Raw genomic sequence first — 23,974 nt, forward strand, 5'->3', positions numbered from 1 at the left:
ATCAAAACTGGAAGCGCAGGATGCAAAATTCGCTCAATTTCAGGCAGAAGTCGATGATTTGAAAGGTCGTATGGAGCAGTTACAAATAAATCGCCCAGCTGTTCAGCAAGCAATCCGAAGGTAAAGACACCGTCCTTTGACGGTTCTGTTCCTTTCCAGGTCTTCAAGCTACAGTTTGAGAAGACCGCAGCAGTGAACAACTGGAATGCGGAAGATAAAGTTGCTGCACTGTTCGTGGCATTGAAGGGGCCAGCAGCCGAAATCCTACAGACGATTCCCGAAGGAGAGCGGAACAACTATGAATCATTGATGGCTGCTGTATAACGACGTTATGGAAGCGAGCATAGAAAACAAATTCCAAATTGAGTTGCAAAACCGCTACCAAAAAGCAAATGAGACATTGCAGGAATTTGCTCCAGATATTGAAAGATTGGCTCATCTTGCAAATGCGGACGCACCCGTGGAATACACTGAAAAGGTAAAAATCCAGAGCTTCATAAATGGCATACGAGATGTGGAAACGAAGCGGGCTACATATGCGAATCCAAAGCCAACATTCGCAGAAACGGTGTCACAATCTCTGATTCAGGAAACAGCGTCGGTTCTGTGTAAGCCAGTTTTCAAAGCACGCCGTGTGGAAGTAGAAAGGCCAGAGTTGGTAGACGCAATATTGGAGGCGCTGAAAGGATCGCAAAAGTGGAGTGAAAGAGCTATCAAATGCTTCAAATTCGGGAAGCCCGGTCAAATTGCACGTCATTGCGATCTTGGTCCTAATAGTTCCAACAATGTGGGTGGCTGTAAACGCAAAGATGGAGGGGATAAGCAAGAGCGTGTCAGATGTAAAGAACGAAAACTTGCCCCAGCTATTGAATGTCCTGTGGTATCTGTGTCGCAAATTGGAAGAAAATCGAGCAGTCTTGCCGTCGAAGGAAAGCAGGATGGCATTCCTTAATCCGATCTGACTTGGTCAACAGGAGAGTTACCTGGAGCAAGGTTTCGTACGGTCACTGGCGAGTATAACCAAGTCCAAGGAGAAGTGGTATGTGAGGTATTAATTGGAAAGGTCATGGTGTGGGAGTGGACTTCTTAGTTGACCATGACATCAGGATCGATATGCGGAGAAATATTATGCGCTATAAGAACCAGGATATACCACTTAACTTCAGTTTGGAAGAAGGGTTCAGCAGTAATCGAGGGCTGGTGAAAGAGATTCGACAAAAACCGCAAAAGTTAGAGGCAGCAGATCGGGCAAGGGTTGATGGAACGAATGGGCCAAACAAATCAAAACCGAAGGTACCTGTGAGAGAAACACTGGCATTGAAAAGCCCTAACAGACGTACTAAAACGAAGGAAAGAATTTCGCAGAAAGAATTCAAGGGTGCTTTCAAGCCAGGGCACACTACTATTGTGAAGCGTCGGAACGATACTGATTATGCAAAGCAAATCCGTCCAGCGCAAGCTCTACGAAGTAGTTCATTGGCCAATCAACAGAGTGTGAAGGAACGAACCAGGGTATAGAGTAGTACGATAAAACGCAGGTACGATGAGAACAATAATTCGGAAGGTTTCTTGAAGGGAGATTTGGTACTGTTATACAACCCTCACCGGCGGAAAGGTGTTCCATCCAAGATTCGGTGCAGTTGGGAATGCCCGTACAGAGTTGTGAAGAAGATCAGTGATACTGTAGCATTCTGCGTCATGCCCACCTATGTAATACATTTCCGGCATTACGCACCATGAACTTCTATGCCTATACAATTTAGTAATAGCATAATCATATTACAATATGCGACATAAATTACATTGACCTAACACAGCGGTTAGCTAACATCAATGGAATGCCGCATATGAAACCTTTGTCAGTTCACACATAATAAATTCTGCTTAGTCACACACTCCGGTCAATACACTGCCGATCGTTAATGTTAGTTTGTCACCAAAATATTTACATACAACCAATAATGTGAATTAACCAAACATTCACATACAAACATTTTACATGAATATCAATCTGCTGACTTTGCATACAAATCTACATGTATGCGTACCATTAATACAAATCTACATGTATGCATACCACTATTACAAATGTACATATTTTTAGTTTGTTAGTATTAGGATAATTATGAATGTGTAGGTTAAGAAATTATCTATAAAAGAGAAAGAATTTCTTTAATAAATTCAATTATTGTCAGACATTCAAACTCAAACATTCCTCTTATTAATTCGAACATTTCATGGCGATCCTGCCAGTTCGATCCTTAATAAGCATAAAAATTTGCTGAACAAGCAAATATTGCTAAGACGATCTGACTGGAGGAAATTATACCAGTTTGAAAAGCAGGACAATAAATAAAAAAAAATCCTGCCAAATTGGAAAAACGTATACTTTGAAAGGAAAAACCCGATAACGCATCCGCAAAAGCAATCACAAACACAAACCAAGGAACTATTTTCAAACAACCAACGGACAAGTAATGCTGACATATTTACATATTTACATCCTTCATACATATATGGCTACGTAAAACGACAGTTTTTGCTTAATTTTTTTTCTCTAAGTAGGAATTGAAAATAATTAATATGAAGAAAAGATTCGTTGTAAAGAAAATTTAATAAAATAGAAATAGGAAGAACATATATGTTAAACGTTGAACAAATTTGTTTATTTAAAAAAAAAAAATAAATATAACTTTTTGAGTAAATTGGAATGCCAGCTAAATACTGGGAACATCCCATTGCATGGGAAGATAAAGTAATTATAGATAAAGGAAAGGTAGATTATGAAAAAGAGCTTTGATGGTTGAAACCATTTTGGAAGAAAATAGGTATGCAGAGGGAACCTACAATAGAAGATGTGAAAAACCCTACAACAAGGGAAGAAGAAACAGCTAGGATATTACGAATGGTCTTCCCAAATGAAACAAAATTTTTTAAAACAAAACAAAATTGCAAATTTTAGAATTAAAACATAATACTAAGTCATGTATTGGTTGACAAATAAATAAATAAATAAAAATTTAATACAAATTTTCTTCATTAATTTTTAAAAATGGCATGGTTGAAAACCATATTAACCAGACATATTAACAGATACAAAGTTGGTAAGGAAAATACAGAAAACAATCTCGAAAATAAATTGGTCAAGTACGAACCAAAAGCAATTATAGAAAATAAAGAAGAAATCTCCGATAAATGGTTAACTATTTTTGTTTGTGTAACTACATTTTTGATTGTCGCAATTGCAATTCTAATAAAAAATTATATAAAAACAAATTGAGACAATTGAATAATGTACAAAGAGTTTAAAGGAAATTTCAAAGAGAAATGAATACATGGCAAGAAATCCATGATAACCTAACAGAAGAAAAATTAAAAGCCGATAAATCATACAAGTGCATAAACAAAAATATTACCATAAAAACAGAAACGATAGCAAAACATTTGAACATAATTTTAGAAGCGTTAAATGTTATAAAAGAGTTGATCAGTAAAGTAAATGGCATACTTACTAACGATCACCAAAAAGAGGCTCAACAAATTTTTTCAACAGTACGGGATAAATTAGTATCTTCATTAGCAAGATATAACATCGAAATCCCCATACCAACTACTATAGAAGAAAGTTTTCAAATTGATTTTAACTCCGTTCTAACCGAACCTTCAAGAAACCGTACCCCTTCACCATCATTGAGTAAACTTCATCAGGGGAAGAACATAAATCACTACATATACCCCTCATAAACGTCACAATGGCGCAAACAGTAGTAGAATTTATCAAAACTGCCACCTCAGTGCTACCAGAGTTCGATGGCAAGCCTGAAAATTTGCATAGTTTCTTAGATGCTCTTGATATTCTAGATCAAATCAAGGACAATCATGAAGCTTTAGCGATAACCATGATAAAGACCAAGCTAAAGGGCACCGCAAGAAATTTTATTAGCGCCAAAACTACAATTGAGCAAATAAAATTAAAATTAAGAACAGCAATAAAAGGCGAATCAGTAGAAGTTTTGACAGCAAAACTAGTAAATATCCAACAGCGCAGCAAAACTGCAAACCGGTATACTGCAGAAATAGAAAAGATAACTAGGTCATTGGAGGGAGCCTATATCTCGGACGGATTAAACCCAGACTTGGCAACGAGATATGCTACCCAAGCAGCAGTCAAAGCTATGTGTAAGAACTGCTCCAATGAAAAAGTGATAATGATTATGCAGGCGGGAACATTCACAACAATGAACGACGCAATCTCAAAGTTCACAAACAGCTGCACGGAAATCACAGGCAGCTCGAACACAATTTTAAATATACGTCAACAAAATCAATATCGAAGTAATTTCCGCGGAGGTTACCGAAGTAAAAACTATGGGTATTACCGAGGCAGAAGACTTAGACCACAGCCAAGATACAACAATAATTCAAGAACAAATAACAATGCTCAAAGAGGAACCCAAAATGACAATAGACAGTACAATCATACGCGTAACGTGCGAAATTGTACCCAGCAGGAAAACCAAGAAACTCCACTTCAAAATCAGTAGATAGGAAAATATGTGTACTAAATCTACACTTAAATAGTTATATATCTACAAAAACATCATTAAATAACTCAATTTGAAATTTTTTAGTAGACACAGGAGCAGATATCTCCATAATTAAAAAGAATCAAGTACTTAATCATACAAAAATAAATACAGAACAAATAACAGATTTAAAGGGCATTGGTCAGGGTATAAACAGTACATTAGGCACAATTAAAGCTGATTTAAAAGGCGATGACCTTCTAATTTATCACAAATTTCACGTCGTAGAAGACGACTTTCCAATACCGTGCGATGGAATAATAGGTTTGGACTTTATAAAGAAATATAATTGTATTCTAAATTATGGCAAAACAGAGGATAAACTAATCCTAAGACCATATGATTTTCCCCAAACAATTACAATGTACTTAACAAATTATCTGTCTGCCAACACAATTACGATCCCTGCTAGATCTGAAGTCATTAGACAAGTAACAGTAAACACTGATAATAAAACCATCTTCATACCCCATCAACAATTATCTGAAGGCGTTTTCATAGCGAACACAATCACAAATAAAGATCAAACTTTCGTCAGAATTATAAACACCACACATAAAAACACAACTATTCAAAATTACAAAATACATACTGAAACTTTAGATGACTACAATTTAATTAAAACAAACACACACAATAAACAGAGTAATGACACAGAAAAGTTAAAAAGATTAACTAAAAATTTCCCAAAATGTGTCAATTCACAATTAACCTCATTATGCACAGAATTCGTAGACATATTTGCACTGGAAATAGAACCAATTTCCTCTAATAATTTTTACAAGCAAAAATTACACATGAAAGATGACACACCGGTATACATAAAAAACTATAGATTTCCCGAGACACAAAAAGGGGAAATAAGTAAACAGGTTAATAAATTGATCGAAGATGGCATTATAGAACCCTCAATATCAGAGTACAACATCCCAATTTTACTGGTACCTAAAAAATCACTTCCAGGTAATACAGAAAAAAGATGGAGACTGGTAGTTGACTACAGACAAGTAAACAAAAAACTAGCAGCGGATAAATTCCCACTTCCAAGAATTGATGATATTTTAGACTAACTTGGAAGAGCAAAATACTTTTCATGCCTTGACCTTATGTCAGGTTTTCACCAAATAGAATTACACCAAGATTCTAGAGATATAACCTCATTCACAGCAGAAAATGGTACATATAGATTCAAAAGACTACCCTATGGATTAAAAGTAGCACCAAACTCATTCCAAAGAATGATGACACTGGCATTTGCAGGCCTCAAACCATCCCAAGCATTTCTATATATGGATGATTTAGTTGTACTATGGTGTTCAGAAAAACACATGCTGAAAAACTTAAGAGATGTTTTCTCTACTTGTAGGAAATACAACTTAAAATTACATCCAGATAAATGCCTATTCTTCAGCGAAGAGGTAACTTATTGTAACGAATTTGCTACAAATCCTCTTATTTGCAATCCTCTGCTAAGTTCGAATCACTAAACTGTTGAATAAATAACTCCAATATTGAATAATGGAAAAATGGCCTTTATTAAAGTACTTCACAATAACACTTATACTTTGCTACTCGCTGGCTTAATAACCAAACTGATTGATAACTCAAATGAAACTCTACTATTGGCCGCCAGATCGCGTGCTTAATCAAACTGATTGATAGCTCAACTCAAACTGAATTACAGCGCCTCTACATCTGTCGCCTTTTATACTCTTTGGTTTCCTCGTTCGCATTTTTCTAGAATCTACTAGCATTGTCCATGAGCTCTCAAGCTTCTCAGCTATAACTAAAATTGCACAATTTTATACATCTTTTAGGCGCTTCCAGAATCTACTAGTCCAGTAGCTCTCAAACTTCTCAGATATATGCATGTGTTAGTGCATTGACTCTCCGCTGCTCGTATACGTACATGGTACATATATGTAGACGCAGTTATTGTTTCGTTTATGTATATACATAATGATTGCATTATTGATGTGCATTCACGTCACTGCTTAGCATCGGCTTAGAGACGATAGCATCGCTCAGTGCTGCTAACATTCGTTACACTGCCCTCCACCTAAGTCTGATCGTCCCGATCAGACAAATCTCTCGATCTAGACGCTGCTAGCCTCTCCAAATGAACCACTCTTCTAATCCGTGGTTTCCCAGTTGTTTGTATGCGGTAGATGGTATCACTGATCTTCTTCACAACTTTGCATGGGCCTTCCCAACTGAACCGAAATTTGGCTGGAACACCTTCGTAGAGCTTGCGCTGGACGGATTTGCTTTGCATAATCGGTATCGTTCCCACATTTCACAACAGTAGTGCGCTCCGGCTTGAAACTACCCTCGCATTCTTTCTTCGTTTTAGTACGTCCGTTAGGGCTTTTCAATGCCAGTGTTTTATTTAGGACATAAATGCACAAGCGAGGGAATACTACCCCACCCAAGCAAATTTGAAACAGTTCAAAATTACCCAACACCAAAAACAGCAGATGAAGTTAAAAGATTCGTAGCGTTCTGCAATTATTACAGAAGATTTGTACCGAATTTCGCAGAATACTCAAGAAAGTTAACTAATCTTTGCAAAAAGAATGTTTCCTTCGATTGGACAGAAGAATGTCCAAAAGCTTTTGCCTATTTAAAGGAATCATTAATCAGCCCAAAACTTTTGCAATACCCCGACTTCAATAAAGAATTCTGCATAACAACAGACGCTAGTGGGTATGCTTGCGGAGCAGTCCTTAGCCAAGAACATGATGGCAAACAGTTGCCAATTGCTTACGCTTCTAGATCCTTTACAAAAGGCGAAACAAACAAAGCTAGAATAGAAAAAGAACTAGCAGCAATCCATTGGGCCATAGCCTTCTTTAGACCATATGTTTATGGAGAAAATTCATAATTAAAACCGACCATTGCCCTTTAACATACCTTTTCTCGATGAAGAGTCCTTCATCTAAGTTAACACGAGTAAGACTCGATTTAGAAGAATATGATTTCGAAGTGGAGTACATTGCTGGAAAAGAAAATCACGTCGCGGACGCATTGTCTCGCATTAACATAACAAATTTAAAAGAAATGTCAGTGGAAGCATGCAAAATAATGAAAGTTTCAACTAGATCAGCAGCTAAAAATATAACAAATAACATTAAAATTAAAGAAAGTCATACAGATAACCCCAAAATATATGAAGCGCTAAATAAATTTGAAGTAAAAAGACTAGTCGAGCTCGTATTCAATCCTTCGAAATTCTATTTCAAAAAAGGAAAGAAAATTTGTAGCGATTTTGATACAAGCAACCTAGTTGTTGAGGATAAGATTGACTTAGGACAATTCTTTACCAGGCTCGAAAGAGAAGCCGGAAATTTGGGCCTTGTACGAATACAGTTGTCCTTAAGGGACAAATTGTTTAAAAGAAATTATACTGCAGTAGGAAAATTTATTGAAATAGGAAACATAAAAAAAATAAATGTAAGGCGCGATAACCTCCGAAGAGATCTAAGGCCGAGCTTCTCTTCCAATTTGCGTCGTGCTCCTCTTGATTTTTCCCTACAAATTGGCCGAACGGGACCTACATGTTTTATGCCGACTCCGAACGGCATCTGCAAGGCAGATGAGTTTTCACTGAGAGCTTTTCATGGCAGAAATACAATCGGAGCGCTTGCCAGACACTGCCGAGGGGCGACCCCGCTTAGAAAAATTTTCTTCTAATTGAAAAATCTTATTTCTAAAATTTTGATGTTGCTTTGCCCGGGAGTTGAACCCAGGGAAAACGGTGTGATAGGCGGAGCACGTTACCATCACACCACGGAGGCCGCCGAACTAACAATTGCACTAACCCCAGAGGTTATATATATGACTAAACCCGGGAAAATTAAGGAAATTCTGCAAAAAAATCATGACGATCCTATTAGTGGTGGCCACCCAGGAATAAATCGCATGACAAATAAAATCAAGCAGAAATATAGCTGGCTAAACATTAAAATGACGTAAGAAAATACGTAAAGAGCTGCATCCACTGTCAGAAAAACAAAATAAATAAGCATATAAAAGAGCCAATGACAATAACGGAGACGCCTCCGAAGGCTTTTGATATAGTACAGATCGATACGGTCGGACCATGACCGAGATCAATAAACGGAAACGAATACGCAGTTACCATCATATGCGATCTCACCAAATATTTGGTAGCCATTCCAGTTCCGAGCAAACACGCGATGACAGTTGCTAAAGCTGTATTTGAGCACTTCATTCTGATTTATGGTTGCATGAAAACAATCCTAACAGACATGGGAACCGAATACAAAAATTGCTTATTCGAAGAACTATGCAAACTGTTAAAAATTGAGCATAAAACCTCAACACCATACCATCATCAAACTTCGGGCACTGTAGAACGTAGTCATAGGACGTTTAACGAATATGTACGTTCATACATATCCAGTGATAAAGATGATTGGGACGAATACCTCAGGTATTTCGCGTACTGCTACAACACGACCCCATCGACAGTACACGGGTATTGCCCTTAAATAAAAAAAAATAAATGTAAGGCGCGATAACCTCCGAAGAGATCTAAGGCCGAGCTTCTCTTCCAATTTGCGTCGTGCTCCTCTTGATTTTCCCTACAAATTGGCCGGACGGGACCTACATGTTTTATGCCGACTCCGAACGGCATCTGCAAAGCAGATGAGTTTTCACTGAGAGCTTTTCATGGCAGAAATACACCCGGAGTGCTTGCCAAACACTGCCGAGGGGCGACCCCGCTTAGAAAAAATTTTTTCTAATTGAAAAATCTTATTTCTAAAATTTTTATGTTGCTTTGCCCGGGAGTTGAACCCAGGGCATACGGTGTGATAGGCGGAGCACGCTACCATCACACCACGGTGGCCGCTGTACAATAAATAGAATAAGTAAAATAAGTAAAATAATTGTTAAATTTAAAAAATTTTTATACGTAAAATAATCGTTAAATTTAAAATTTTGAAAAAAAGATATGTACAAAGCATTGAAAAAAAATATATATATAAAATGTAAAAATAATAAAAGTATCAAGGTCAGCAAATTCGAAACAAAGTACACAAACTCTTTCACTACAATATCAAGTTACAGTAAAATACTAAAATCATTTAAAATGCGAACAAAGAGTCTTATACAATTGTTCACAAAACAATTATATAATCCTCTTTTTCTAAGGCGGATGGTGTAGCATTATGCGTCATGCCCACCTATGCAATACATTTCCGGCATTACGCACCATGAACTTCTATGCCAATACATTTTAGTAATAGCATAATCATATTACAATATTATGCGACATAAATTACATTGACCTAACACAGCGGTTAGCTAACATCAATGGAATGCCGAATATGAAATCTTTGTCAGTTCACACATAATAAATTCTGCTTAGTCACACACTCCGGTCAATACACTGCCGATCGTTAATGTTAGTTTGTCACCAAAATATTTACATACAACCAATAATGTGAATTAACCAAATATTCACATACAAACATTTTACATGAATATCAATCTGCTGACTTTGCATACAAATCTACATGTATGCATACCACTATTACAAATGTACATATTTTTAGTTTGTTAGTATTAGGATAATTATGAATCTGTAGGTTAAGAAATTATCTATAAAAGAGAAAGAATTTCTTTAATAAATTCAATTATTGTCAGACATTCAAACTCAAACATTCCTCTATCAACATCATTGCTTACTATATAGTTTGGCAGCTTAAATTGGGTTTATGTTGCGAACAGAGTGGAAGGCAGTGAAATAGGCAGTCGAATGACATATAATGAAGGAATGGTGTTCGGAGCTTTTTGAAAGTTAAAAAAAAATGATAAAAGCTTTAATATAAATAAAAATATTGTTTTAATAACAACAAACACGCCTTATATATTCTATGTACATAAATTTGTAAGGATTGTCTCACTTTAAAATTTGAGCTAAATAATCTAAAGTTTTTTTTTGAAACTGAGCCGAGAACTGTGCGTGTAAATGTGCGAATTTTCACCGATCAGCTGTTAGTTGCGCTACTTGGTAAGATTTACAATGATCAACATTTGCATTGAGAAACCATAGCGTTCGGGCGTGAATATCCCTGCTAAAATCGTTGGATCATGTGTTCCACTGGAGTACTTACCATTATACTCCACTGTAATGCAGCAATGGACCAACTCATGTTTCTACACAAACATATTGTAAGGTTGCTCCCCGAAGGCTTTGGGGAGTGTTATCGATGTGATGGTCCTTTGCCGGATACAAATCCGGTACGCTCCGGTACCATAGCACCATTAAGGTGCTAGCCCGACCATCTCGGGAACGATTTATGTGGCCACATTAAACCTTCAGGCCATTCCCTCCCTCCCTACCCCCAAGTTCCATGAGGAGCTTGGGGTCGCCAGAGCCTCGTCTGTTAGTGAAACAGGATTCGCCGCGGATAGGTGAGGTTGAAAATTGGGTTTGGAGAAGCTATATATTGCGCTGGCAACCTGAAAGGTTGCGCTACACAGCCCCTTGAATCTGGTATTTAGTCGCCTCTTACGACAGGCATACCTACCGCGGGTATATTCCCCTAACCCGCTGCTGTTGTTATTGTTGTTGTAGCAATGCTCGCCTCACCTAATAGCCGCGACCGATCAAAAATTGTCATCATTATCCTCTAACGGGAGTCCAAGGAAACTTGCCGTTTCAACAGGGGTGGACCATAAGGAAAGGGGTGTTAGAGGCGTTGGTTCCACATTACAATTAAAGAGATGGTTAGTGTCATGTGGGGACACATTGCAAGCGGGGCATACATTTTGTATGTCGGGGTTGATTCTGGATAGGTAAGAGTTTAACCTGTTACAGTATCCAGAACGAAGTTGAGCAAGAGTGACACGCGTTTCCCTGGGGAGTATGCGTTCCTCTTCCGCGAGTTTTGGATAATATTCTTTAAGTACTGGATTCACCGGGCAATTCCCGGCATAAAGGTCCGACGCCTGTTTATGGAGTTCACCAAGGACCTGCTTGTGTTTTTTCGCTTCATACGGCTGGGTTCTCAGGTGCCGTATTTCCTCAAAATGCTTACGGAGATTACTCCTTAAGCCCCTAGGCGGTGCTGGTTCATCAATCAGATGTCTGTTGGGATGACCAGGTTTCTGGGTAATCAACAGGAACTGTTTGGTCAGCATCTCATTTCTCTCCCTGATGGGGAGTATTCTCGCCTCATTATGCAGATGGTGCTCTGGGGACATAAGAAGACAGCCCGTGGCGATTCTGAGAGCAGTGTTTTGGCAGGCCTGTAGTTTCTTCCAGTGGGTAATTTTTAGGCTTGGCGACCATATGGGTGACGCGTAGCACGTAATCGGCTGGCTAATTGCTTTGTATGTAGTCATGAGCGTTTCTTTATCTGGTCAAATGAGCAATTATTCAATTATTCCCACAGAGGTCGCGTCACACAGAACACAGAACACGTTACCCAACACTCCACACTGCACACAAGCACAAATACATACATACACATAGACTCTTATTGTAACACAACACACCACACCTATCAACTTGTTTAATTGTTTTTTAACACAACTTTGCGAGCATCAACGCGACAACACATCGATCTATTTGTGCCGCCAATAAAGTGCTTCCTTCGCCTCAAACTCGTGCGTTACTATTTATTCAAATTGCAAGCGACGTAAGTAGTGCCGTGCAAGTGCCCCTTGGTCTCTCTTGAGTGAGTTAAGCGCCCCAAAGTCCCCTAGCCCTTAGAACCCGGAAACCCCGCGCGAGTGCGAATTCCCCTGAGCCCATACCCAATTGTTTATGGTCCTTCGAGCCGGATATATATATATATAATAATATTATATATATATATAATAATTTCCCGCACATAACAAAAAAAAAAAAGTGCTGTGAAGACAAATTCCCATACATACATACTCAAAAAACCAAAAAGAAAAGAACGGTGAAAGACGAAATAACATATATACAGTAGGGTGATTAAAAAACCAAAAAATAAAAAGTTTAAGAAAATCAAAAATTAAAGGATACTGAACTATTGAAAAAGACACATAAACTTACAAAAAAAAAATACAAAAATCACCTGTAAACAACAAGAAACAAAATCAACATCGATACGCCAACAAGAAAAACAAAGGCAACAATAACAACAACAACAACAGCAACACCACCATAAGAAGGAACAAGAACGTAGATAGACGGACAGCGAGGGAATCAACTACAAAGGAAGTTTGGATCCAACCCACCCCCTAAATGAAACATTTTAACCCCCTAAAAAATCGCAGTGAGTTGTATCGTCACCAATTTCCATATATTTACATATATTGATATTATACGGGCTTTCTTCTAAAACCGTATAGGCAGCGAGAATTTGTTTCTCCTGCAAACACTCTAATTTCTCTGGAAAATTCAAAAAAAAAAGAAAAAATCACCTGGTTACGTACGGTATAAATACGTATAAGATATCCCCCGTTGGTTTCAAACCCCCTACCAATTTCATATTACTGTACCGCAGAACACAAAAAAATAAAAACCCAATATTAAATACATTTATGTATATAGGCATACATACATACATATATACCTAGTTAAAAATAAAATATCGAACTCGGCTCTGCTGCTTATTTTTTCATGTTGTTAAACACCAATAATCCTCCAACAACAACTTCAAATTCAAGTATCCACTTATATTCATAAGTCTATCAAAGGCAGGATTGTATAAAGAAAATAAGCAGTAACAAAAAAAAAAAAAAGTCTAACTGCTTTAAATCCCAACAAATCATCATACGGCGTACGTATATCAAACGCTTACAAGCTACAAAGCGGCAGTCCATAACTGCATAAGAAATTAAGTTCCTTGCACCCAACATAAGGACATTTAGCGAAAAGAAAATCGAACCAAAACAGAGAATTGAAACATTTTGATCTGTTGCTTATTATTGTATACCTATAACAATAGGCATACACACAAACGTGTATACAGCCCACCCTCGCTAGCTAACAAACCTACATATATACATTTCGGTAAACCGTAACCCAGCAAAAAATAGTAAAAGTACTTACACAGTAAATTACATAAAAAAATACTGTAAGTATTTACAAAAAAATATAAGGTAAAAATAAGCGGTAGTAATTCAAATTAGCATTAGCATATATTTAGGATAAAAAGCCAAATTAGAAATAACACTTGCGAGCAAAACATAAGCAGCGCATACAGATAAAACCCCATACCCCAAAAAATACACCTAAAATTATACATTTACTTACATACATAATAATACCTTTTTTGTTAAAAAACAAAAACCAACGTAAGTTCAAAAAATTACCCCACCACCGAAATTAATTGTATCAAAGACAGTTGATGAGGAAAAGGCCCAAAGTAGCCCTGCCGACAATACCCGCTCAAAACAAGGGGCAACACCAAAAAACAAAGAATTTTCGGCCGCAAAATTCATTGCGGAAGGTGACAGACTTATAAAGTACTGCACAAAGTTTTCACAGTCCGCAATCGAAGACAATACAGAATCAGTTCTGATAATAAAAAATAATAGTCTCGATGATTTTTGGGCTCGCTTGCAGCCCACATACGATAATATCTTGGAAGCTGAGGATTCCGATTTACCCGATGGCTTCAAAGCTTCCGCAGAATCTAAATACGAACACTGCCTTGACCTATATGAAGAAACCAAAGCCAAGATCTCCGATCAGCTCAACATATTAAAGCCAAGTAGCGCACCTGCTCCACCCCCGAGAGTCGACGAGCCTCAAATAAAAGAGGTCAACTCAGGCATTTACCTCAAAGTGCCAGCTTGTGATACGGAGGAGTTTCACGGAGGGTATGAACAATGGCCGTCCTTCCGGGACATGTTCACCGCCGTTTACATAAACCATCCGAAACTATCACCAGCACAAAAATTGTACCACCTCAGGAACAAAACCAAAGGCCAGGCAGGCACTATAGTTAAGCAATTCGCTCTAAGCGATGGTAATTTTAATCTGGCTTGGGAAGCTCTTAAAGAGAGATACGAAAACACTCGAGCACTGGTAGATAAACAAATAGGAATTTTAATGAGTTTACCAAAAATTCAGAGGGAAACAAAGCGAAGAGTTTATTAAATTACAGTCCACCGTAAGCAACTGTCTATCAGTTCTATCCACCCAGAATATCCCAACGGATAACTGGGATCCGATTCTGGTACACATATGCGCCTCAGCATTACCAGAAAAGTCGCTATTATTATGGGAACAGTCGTTAACGTCCCGTAAAAAAGTCCCTACATGGCAACAAATGAAAGACTTCCTAACCACCCAATATAAAATCGCAGAGAGGGTAGATACAAAAACACTCAATCCAAAAAATGCACAAAATGATAGTTATAGAAGTTTCACAAAACCCCAAGCCAGCAATCAGAATAACAGAAATCGAAGCTACAATCGATCGCAAACGTATATGTCTGAAAATAGATATGGTTCGTGCGAAGCCTGCGCAGAGAGTCATGCCCTAAGATCTTGCGAGAAATTCAAAAGGATGTCAATAAATGACAGATACAACGTCGTAAAAACCAAAGGCCTATGCATCAATTGTCTTTCACACTCCCACCTTTTGAAAGATTGTGACACTAATTTTGACTGTGTGTATTGTCAAAGGAGACATCATTCAATGCTCCACATGAATGGCAATACAAATACCCCCCAAAATAGTTCTCACCCCAGAAGAACAACAGGTCTAGTTGCAACAGCTAGAACCGAAAGTACAGAGACGCAAAATCCCGAAATGCACCCTGAGCAGGGGGCTTGCTGCTCACATGCATCGAATGTACAAGCACTTCATTCGAATAATGAAAGCAGAATATTGTTGCCACTGCCATAGTCTCCATCGAACACCGTGGAGAACTATTCAAACTGAGAGCTCTAATCGATCAAGGCTCACAAAGATCGTTTATCTCTTCTAAAGTACAGAACCGGTTGAGACTTCCCACTGAAACCTCTAGCTTTGAAATTTCAGGAATGGGCGGACGAGTTGTACAAAACTCTAATAAAATCTGCTCATTAACTCTAGTTTCCCCCGATACGGATATAAGAATACGGGCACAAGCCATTGTATTACCGCAACTAACGAATATGCTCCCCAACTATAAATTAAACAACAAAGATAGGCAAAAATTTGCACATCTGAAGCTGGCAGACCCCAACTGCCATACACCTGCTCAAATAGATATGCTCTTAGGCAGTGACCTTATACCCCAGATAATGCTAAGTGGTATTGAGAAAATCTCAAATTCATTATTAGCTCAAAATACCATCTTTGGATGGATTCTGAGTGGTCAAGTGACGGAACAAATCTCCTCGTTTACAACTCAAGTGACAGATATATCAAATGAATATCTGAACTCCCAGCTCAAAAAATTTTGGGAGCTGGACTTCCCCCCGTGCAAGTCACTACACCAGAAGACAAAGCTTGCGAAGACTACTACGCAGCCACCACAACGCGTGCCGAAAACGGTCGATACATCGTACGACTCCCCTTCAAACCCGAATTCCCCGACACACTCGCATTAGGTCGCTCCCGAATCGCTGCGCTTCAGCAATTTTTAAGTATGGAAAACAACATGCTTAAAAAAGGCGAGCTAAAATCAGTATATGATGGTGTCCTGGAAGAGTATATCGAATTGGATCATATGGAAAAGGTAAATCCATATGAGAAAAGTAAAAAGTAAATACACCTCATTTTACCTCCCCATCACGCGGTGGTAAAACCAGATAAAAAAACCACTAAAGTCAGAGTAGTCTTCAATGCCTCCAAATCAACAAGCTCAGGTAATTCCCTCAATGATGTTTTATACACTGGCCCCACATTACAGCCCGATTTAATGCTTCTCATTTTAAATTGGCGTATGTACAAGTACGTATTTAATGGTGACGTCGAAAAAATGTACAGGCAAATACTGATGCATAAAGACGACCAAGATTACCAGCGCATCATATTCAGAAATTCCCCAAATAGTCAAATACTTGACTATAAACTAAAGACGGTAACATTCGGCGTCAAATGCGCCCCCTTCTTAGCCATTCGTACCCTGCACGAACTAGCAGAGGAAATAAGGTACAAATTCCCCAAGGCAACCCCGGTGTTAAAAACACAAACGTATGTAGACGACATCCTGTCTGGAAGCACAGTTTACCACTTGCATGCGAATCACTATCCCAAGTGATAAAAGCGCTCAACTCAGCAGGATTCCAGCTGAAAAAGATTACAGCGAATCACCCCGAAATTCTTAAGGATATAGATCCAGACCATATACTGGACTCGAATTTCCTAATGTTTGAAAAAGAGAGTACCACTAAAACTCTTGGTATTCAATGGAATGCGATTACAGATTCATTCTCCTATACCCTCGAAGCAATATCTGCTATATCGGCAAAGACAAAACGGCAAATTCTGTCGTCTGTGGCAAAACTTTTTGACCCAGCAGGATGGCTATCGCCAGTAATGATACAGGCCAAAATGCTTATTCAAGAGCTATGGCTAGACGGAACCGATTGGGATGAGTCCGTAAAACCACTCCGCTTACTAAAATGGTCCCAATTCGCGAACAATTTGCCCTCAATTTCAGAGATACAGATACCTCGATGGGTCAACTTCTCCCCCGACCATCAAGTCGAAATACACGGTTTCTGCGACGCTTCCGAAAAGGCATACTGCGCAGTTATATATGTGCGAACACAGCTAGCCGATGGCAAAACGACCAGCCAGTTGTTAGTCTCAAAAGGTATGGTCGCTCCTCTAAAAACTGTGAGCCTGCCACAGCTAGAGCTATGCGGCGCACTCCTCTTAGCCAAGTTAGTCTCAACCGTACGAGCTCATTTAAGTCTCAACGATCGGAAACTGTATCTGTGGTCTGACTCCGAAATCGTCTTAGCCTGGCTGGAAAAACCACCCCATACATGGAAAACGTACGTTTCCAATCGCACAGCCATTTGGACCAGCCATTTGGCGACATGTAGCCAGTTGTGATAATCCCGCTGATCTTGGTACAAGAGGTTGCAATCCCCCACAACTAGCCAGCAGCGCTTTATGGTGGAATGGCCCAAATTGGCTAGTAGAATCACCAGAATCCTGGCCATATGCTCCAGCGCGGAGCATAATACCCCCCGAAGGTCGAAAATTTGAATGCTTTCACATTTCTATGGATGAACCCGACATCCTTGAGAGATTTTCTTCATTCCCCCGAGCCATGCGAGTCGTTGCGTATATGATTCAATTTATACAACGCCTTAAAAATAAGGTAAATAATAGGCCGAACCCCCCACATGCCGCTCTGAGTCACCAGAATCTACAGAGAGCAAAGGTATATCTCATAGCGATCACCCAATCACTTCAGTCATGAAATATCAATGCTTCAAACCTCCAAACCCATTGATAAAAGGAGTGCACTTCTAGTCCTCAACCCGTTCCTCGACATGAACGGCTTACTTCGTGCCGATGGACGGCTAGCAAATTCGACCCTCACTTATAACGAACGATATCCAATAATAATTCCGGAGAAGTCCGCATTTGCTTCTCTGTACTTAAATCTCCTCCACCTGTTAATGTTACACGCTGAACATCGCCTGATGCAACAAATGGTCCGTCAAGAGTTCTACATCCCACGCTTAAAGCCGCAAATCAAAAGCTGCATATTTACGTGTAAAACTTGCACTATGCATAAACAAAGGATGCGCACTCAGATCATGGCAGCTCTTCCCCCGGAACGCTGTAACTTCGCTCCGCCCTTCACCACCACTGGTGTTGACTTTGCCGGGCCTTTTCAGATAAAAGCCTCCATGTTAAAGTCTTCCACCTATACAAAGAGCTATGTCGCCGTCTTTGTTTGTTTCACAACAAAAGCGGTACACCTCGAGTTATGTTCTGATCTGACCACAGCGGCTTTCCTCGCGGCATTTGCTCGCTTCGTCTCACGGCGAGGATTTCCCTCTAAAATGATGAGCTATAATGGAAAAACTTTTGTCGGAGCTAAAAGAGCATCCGAAAGACAATTTGTCAAATTCACGGAAAAAGTCTCCCCAGAAATCATAGCAAAATACGCACCCCAAGGTATCGATTGGCAATTCATCCCACCTAGGGCCCCACATATGGGCGGCTTATGGGAATCAGCTGTAAAAAGCTTCAAAATGCATTTCAAAAAAATCGCTGGAACTCACAAGTTCAATTTCGAGGAATTTACCACGTTACTCACTCGAATCGAAGCCGTTCTTAACTCAAGGCCACTATCTGCACTCTCGCAAGATCCCTCCGATTTCACAGCCCTCACCCCTGGGCATTTTCTTAGAGGAGCACCGCTTTTGGCCACCCCTGAACCAAGTGTTGACTCTCTTTCCCTTCTAAATCGATGGGAACGAATAAAGGTTCTACATCACGAATTTAGCCACCGATGGAAGGAGGAATATCTCAAAGACCTCCATAAACGATACCGGTGGAAAGACACCCAAAAGGCCCCAAATGTTGGAGAATGCGTCCTAATAAGCGACGAATGTCTCCCCCCCCCCCCCCCCCCCCCCCCACTGAGTGGCGACTTGGCCGTATAGAAAAGGTTCATCATGGACCTGACGGTCATATCAGAGTCGTCGACCTCCGAACACAAAATGGCAGGCTAACTAGACCGCTAGTTAAGTTATGCTTCCTGCCGACTGCCAATAGTGATTAAGATAGTAACCCCTTCAATCTGAAACCTACGAAACGATACCCCTACCTCAAACCTCACTACCATATTGAACAAGTTGCCTACCCCTAACATGCAACCTCGTATAAAACACGAACTTTCTCTCTCTCCCGATAGAGATCATGGACACCGAGATGATTGCCACCACCGAATCCAATGTCACGCAATCTGGGAATGTAGTAGGACGACACAACGAAACCCCAGTAGCTCCGCCGCGTCGCAGCAACGCACAGCCCATGGCGATCCCAGCCGCAGCACCGCGTAATCGCGCTCCAAGGGCCGTAGCGGCTCCACCGGAGCGGCCTGCCCCGACCGAAACGATGCGCGACGCCAACAGCACCCGTTTACGATGTAGACTTTGTAGTCGTCCTCACGCACTCCGCCTGTGTCCCATATTCCGGGGCATGTCACCACCGCAACGTCGACAAGTGGCAGCCGCGCACGGGTACTGCCTTAATTGCCTGGCGCACACGCATGTCGCAACGGAGTGCACATCAGCCAACGTGTGCCAAATTTGTTACCAACCCCACCACACGATGTTCCATCGAGGCCCACAAGGGAATCCGATCGCCATGGGGAACCGTCGCCGTCGCCAACCTGCAACGTCGAGAGAAACGCAACGCGCCGGGAGTTACGCACCCGTCGCAGCCTCACGAAGCCGCCGTCCCGTAGTACGTCAAACTTCTCAGCAGCCGCAGCATCGTCGACTATCTCGGCCTCTCCCAGCTACTCATCATCGTCAGCAGCCCCGGTCGCATCACCGACGCGCCACCGGGCTAAACAACGTCGTGGAGACGTTGCGACAGTTACAACGTTTGCTAGGCTAAGTATACGCCTAGGGGGCCGGGATGGTCAAATGAGCAATTATTCAATTATTCCCACAGGGGTCGCGTCACACAGAACACAGAACACGTTACCCAACACTCCACACTGGACACAAGCAGACAAATACATACATACACATAGACACTTATTGTAACACAACACACCACACCTGTCAACTTGTTTAATTGTTTTTGAACACAACTTTGCGAGCATCAACGCGACAACACATCGATCTATTTGTGCCGCCAATAGTGTGCTTCCTTCGCCTCAAACTCGTGCGTTACTATTTATTCAAATTGCAAGCGACGTAAGTAGTGCCGTGCAAGTGCCCCTTGGTCTCTCTTGAGTGAGTTAAGCGCCCCAAAGTCCCCTAGCCCTTAGAACCCGGAAACCCCGCGCGAGTGCGAATTCACCCTGAGCCCATACCCAATTGTTTATTATCTTTTCCCCAGGTACTGCCAGCGAGGGATTTGAGGATTTTGTCACGGCTCTGAATTCTCGGAACAATTGCGGCTGCGTGCTCACCAAAATGCAGATCCTGATCAAACGGCACACCCAAGATTTTGGGGTGTAGGACAGTCGGTAGCGTAGTGCCATCGACGTGGATGTTCAAAATGGTCGACATTTGGGACGTCCATGTTGTAAATAAGGTCGCGGAAGATTTAGTTTGTGATAATGCCAGGTTTCGCGAGGCGAAAAAACTGGAGAGATCAGTTGTGGCACCCCTTGTTTAATTCTCCTTGGTTTTGATGTTTCGTTTCTAAATTGCACCGATGCCTGCCGACCACCCAGATAATTTGCTGTCCACCTTTTAAGACATGGGGGAAGGGTAGACCCTTCCAGGTCTTGCAGTAACGAGCCATAGTTGACCGTATCAAAAGCTTTTGATTGGTCTAGCGCTACGAGTACTGTTCTATGGTGGGGGTATTGATTTAAACCGCAGTTTATCTGGGTGATAATGGCATTTAGCGCGGTGGTAGTGCTATGGAGTTTTCTGAAGCCATGCTGATGAGGGGCTAGCTGCAAATTTGTTTGGAAATAAGGGAGCAAAATGGCTTTAAGCGTCTTTGCCACTGGCGATAGGACAGATATCGGACGATACGATTCACCTATGTTAGCTGGTTTCCCAGGCTTTAGTAGCGGGACCACCTTGGCCATTTTCCATTTCTCGGGTATGACAAAGGTGGAAAGAGACAGGTTGAAGACATGCGCTAAATATTTGAAACCCTCTTTCCCTAGGTTTTTAAGCATCGGCATGGCTATGCCGCCTGGGCCCACTGCTTTGGATGGTTTTGCGCGACCAATGGCGTCCTCAACCTCTTTAGCGGTGTGGTGATTGGTGACGCACTGAATTTGTATTTATGTGCGTGTCTATTGGCTCTCCGTCTATCTTTGTCAACCGTAGGATGCATTATATATTATCGGCAGAAAGCGCTCGCGCATTTTTACGCATCCGACAGGACTTTGTCGTCAAAGGCGATGGAAACTTTGTCTTTGTGCTTAGTCGGATTCGATACGGTCCCCTTAATGTCAAGACAAACTAAATACAACACTGCTGTTTTGTCAATCACACCCCGCGACTATCAAATAAGCAAGCTTCAAATGAAAAAATCAAAAATGTTTGATTTTCATCAACGTGTAGCCAAAGAGGATAAATACAATAAGAGCCGTTACTCGTTTTTTATGGCGAGTATCTCGCTGGAAATTGAAAAAATTGATGCCGAATGTTTTCTGAGAGGGACATTTTTAATTGTCTCGCATTTATCCATGTCGTGTAGGCCCCTTGTGCAACTGTGATTTTTGGAAAAAGAATTAAATAAATTAATTAAATACAGTCGAAAAATAAACACAAATACCCCACGAAAATGTATAGAAGACATTTATAAACATCTCGCCCAAAAAAAAAGTAGCGACTACCTCTCAGTATACATCGAGTAAATGCCAAAAAAATAACGAGTGACGCCTCTTATTGTATTTATCCTCTTTGGTGTAGCAGACAACAAATACGTGTGTCACGAATCACCCGACTGCACTGACACACACACAATTCAGTCAAACTCGTGGTTAATCGCCGGAGCTCTAATGTTCAATTTGACGCCGCCCTTGTTTATCAATACGCCGGCCAAAATTAATTCGACGCTGTTGCGCATTAAATCAGCTGTTGAAGTTGTTATTACTTTATTTAAACTGCAATAAGTTTCTACTTGCACTTTGATCAACGTTATTAAGTGAACTTTCTGTACATATTTTCTTTCCCATAAAATATAGATGCTGCGCCGCGGTAATCCTTTAGATTTTCGAAATGCACGTGCACGACAACCGGAGATTGTGCGATCCGTACAAAAGGATGCTAAATATACGAGCGAACTAGCTGAGGATTTCTCCGATTTGCTGCGTCTAACTGGCACAGGTAACTGGATAAAGTACAATCAATTGTGCAAACTTTTTGCCGAAATCGCTTACCATGGGTTTGCTTCAATAAATAATTTACAAACACTTGGCGAGGAGTACACAGGTATCATACAAATTGATAACGATTATGTGCAAGTTCCTTCACGTTTGGTATGTATGCTAATTTGATTTGTGGGTATGTATTTAATATAGTTTGTATTATTATTTTTTCCAGCTACAACTAGCTGCGATAATACTTGAATTTGGTGGTGATGCTTTATACTTGCGAATTTTAAAGAAACTTGAAAAATACATTGCGGATCATGAAGAAATCGTGCCTGAAGCAAAACAAAAATTACTAACAGCTATACGTATAATGCGTTTGTCACCGCAATATATTAAGGCATTACATAAATCGCTTTTCTACCTAAATGCAAATAAATATCAACTTTCCAAACGCACTATAGGCATTAATTATGTGCTCATACGTCATTGGTTACAACCAGAATTCTCATTATATGGTTATAAAATACTGGGACTAATAACATTCATGCAAGTCACATTTTCATTGTTGATAAGCGTATACGAAACATGGAGAGACCAACAAAGAAAAAAGTTTAATTTAATAAATAATGCAGTTCAACGCATACTAAGCACTAAACAAGATGTGACAGAGTTGGAACGTGGAACGTCTGATGCTCCTCAATGTATTCTTTGCTTTGAGCCACGCATCGACAGTAGCCTTACACCATGCGGCCATATATTCTGTTGGATTTGCTTAATGGACTGGTTGGACGAACGAGATGATTGTCCATTATGCCGAGAGAAATTGAAGAAATCCAATGTAATACAGTTGCAAAATTATTTGTAGCATCAATTGTGTTGTTTTGTTGTACCAACATTTCAGAATTGTTAATCTGTCGTGTTTTGTGTTAGGTCATTAATAAAACCAATTTGTTTATAGTCTTCGATTAACATAAGCTTAATTAAAAAGCTAGCAGTAAAACCCATAAAATATTTGGTTTTTCTACTAGCCTTTTAATTTTATTTATGTATGTACAGTGGCGGATAGAGTTGGGTCGCTTCGTTCTGAACTTGGCCAATTGACCGGGTCTTTCAACTGAACAAGTGAACTAGATCTTCGATTTGGGTTCTATTTGTTCTTTTAGTTGTTGTTGTTGTTGTAGCAGTGCTTCGCCCCACCTAACAGCCGCGACCGATCACAAATTGTCATCAATATCCTCTAACGGAAGTGCAAGGAAACTTGCTGTTTCAACAGGGGTGGACCATAAGGAAAGGGGTGTTAGAGGCGTTGGTTCCACATTGCAATTAAAGAGATGGTTGGTGTCATCTGGGCACATTGCAGGCGGGGCATACATTTTGTATGTCGGGGTTGATTCTGGATAGGTAAGAGTTTAACCTGTTACAGTATCCAGAACGAAGTTGATCAAGAG

General features: G+C 40.2%; 1 protein-coding gene across 5 annotated transcripts in view; it reads left to right on the top strand.

The window, feature by feature from the left end:
• Pex10 (peroxin 10) overlaps positions 1–23,491 on the top strand; it is a 151,776-nt gene extending 128,285 nt beyond the window's left edge. For 2 of the 5 annotated variants that reach the window (XM_067790633.1, XM_067790634.1), the window contains exons 2-3: positions 22,398–22,691; positions 22,756–23,491. In XM_067790633.1, the coding sequence (XP_067646734.1) occupies positions 22,398–22,691; positions 22,756–23,391 (930 nt within the window). In that variant the 3' untranslated portion in view covers positions 23,392–23,491. Of the gene's footprint in view, positions 1–20,322; positions 20,437–22,196; positions 22,299–22,397; positions 22,692–22,755 lie in introns of those variants that run through there. The other 3 variants (XM_067790635.1, XM_067790630.1, XM_067790632.1) reach the window with 3 other exon arrangements.
• Positions 23,492–23,974: the final 483 nt, after the last annotated feature.

This window comes from Eurosta solidaginis, chromosome 5, assembly GCF_040869045.1.
Source record: "Eurosta solidaginis isolate ZX-2024a chromosome 5, ASM4086904v1, whole genome shotgun sequence".
Lineage (NCBI taxonomy): Eukaryota > Metazoa > Arthropoda > Insecta > Diptera > Tephritidae > Eurosta > Eurosta solidaginis.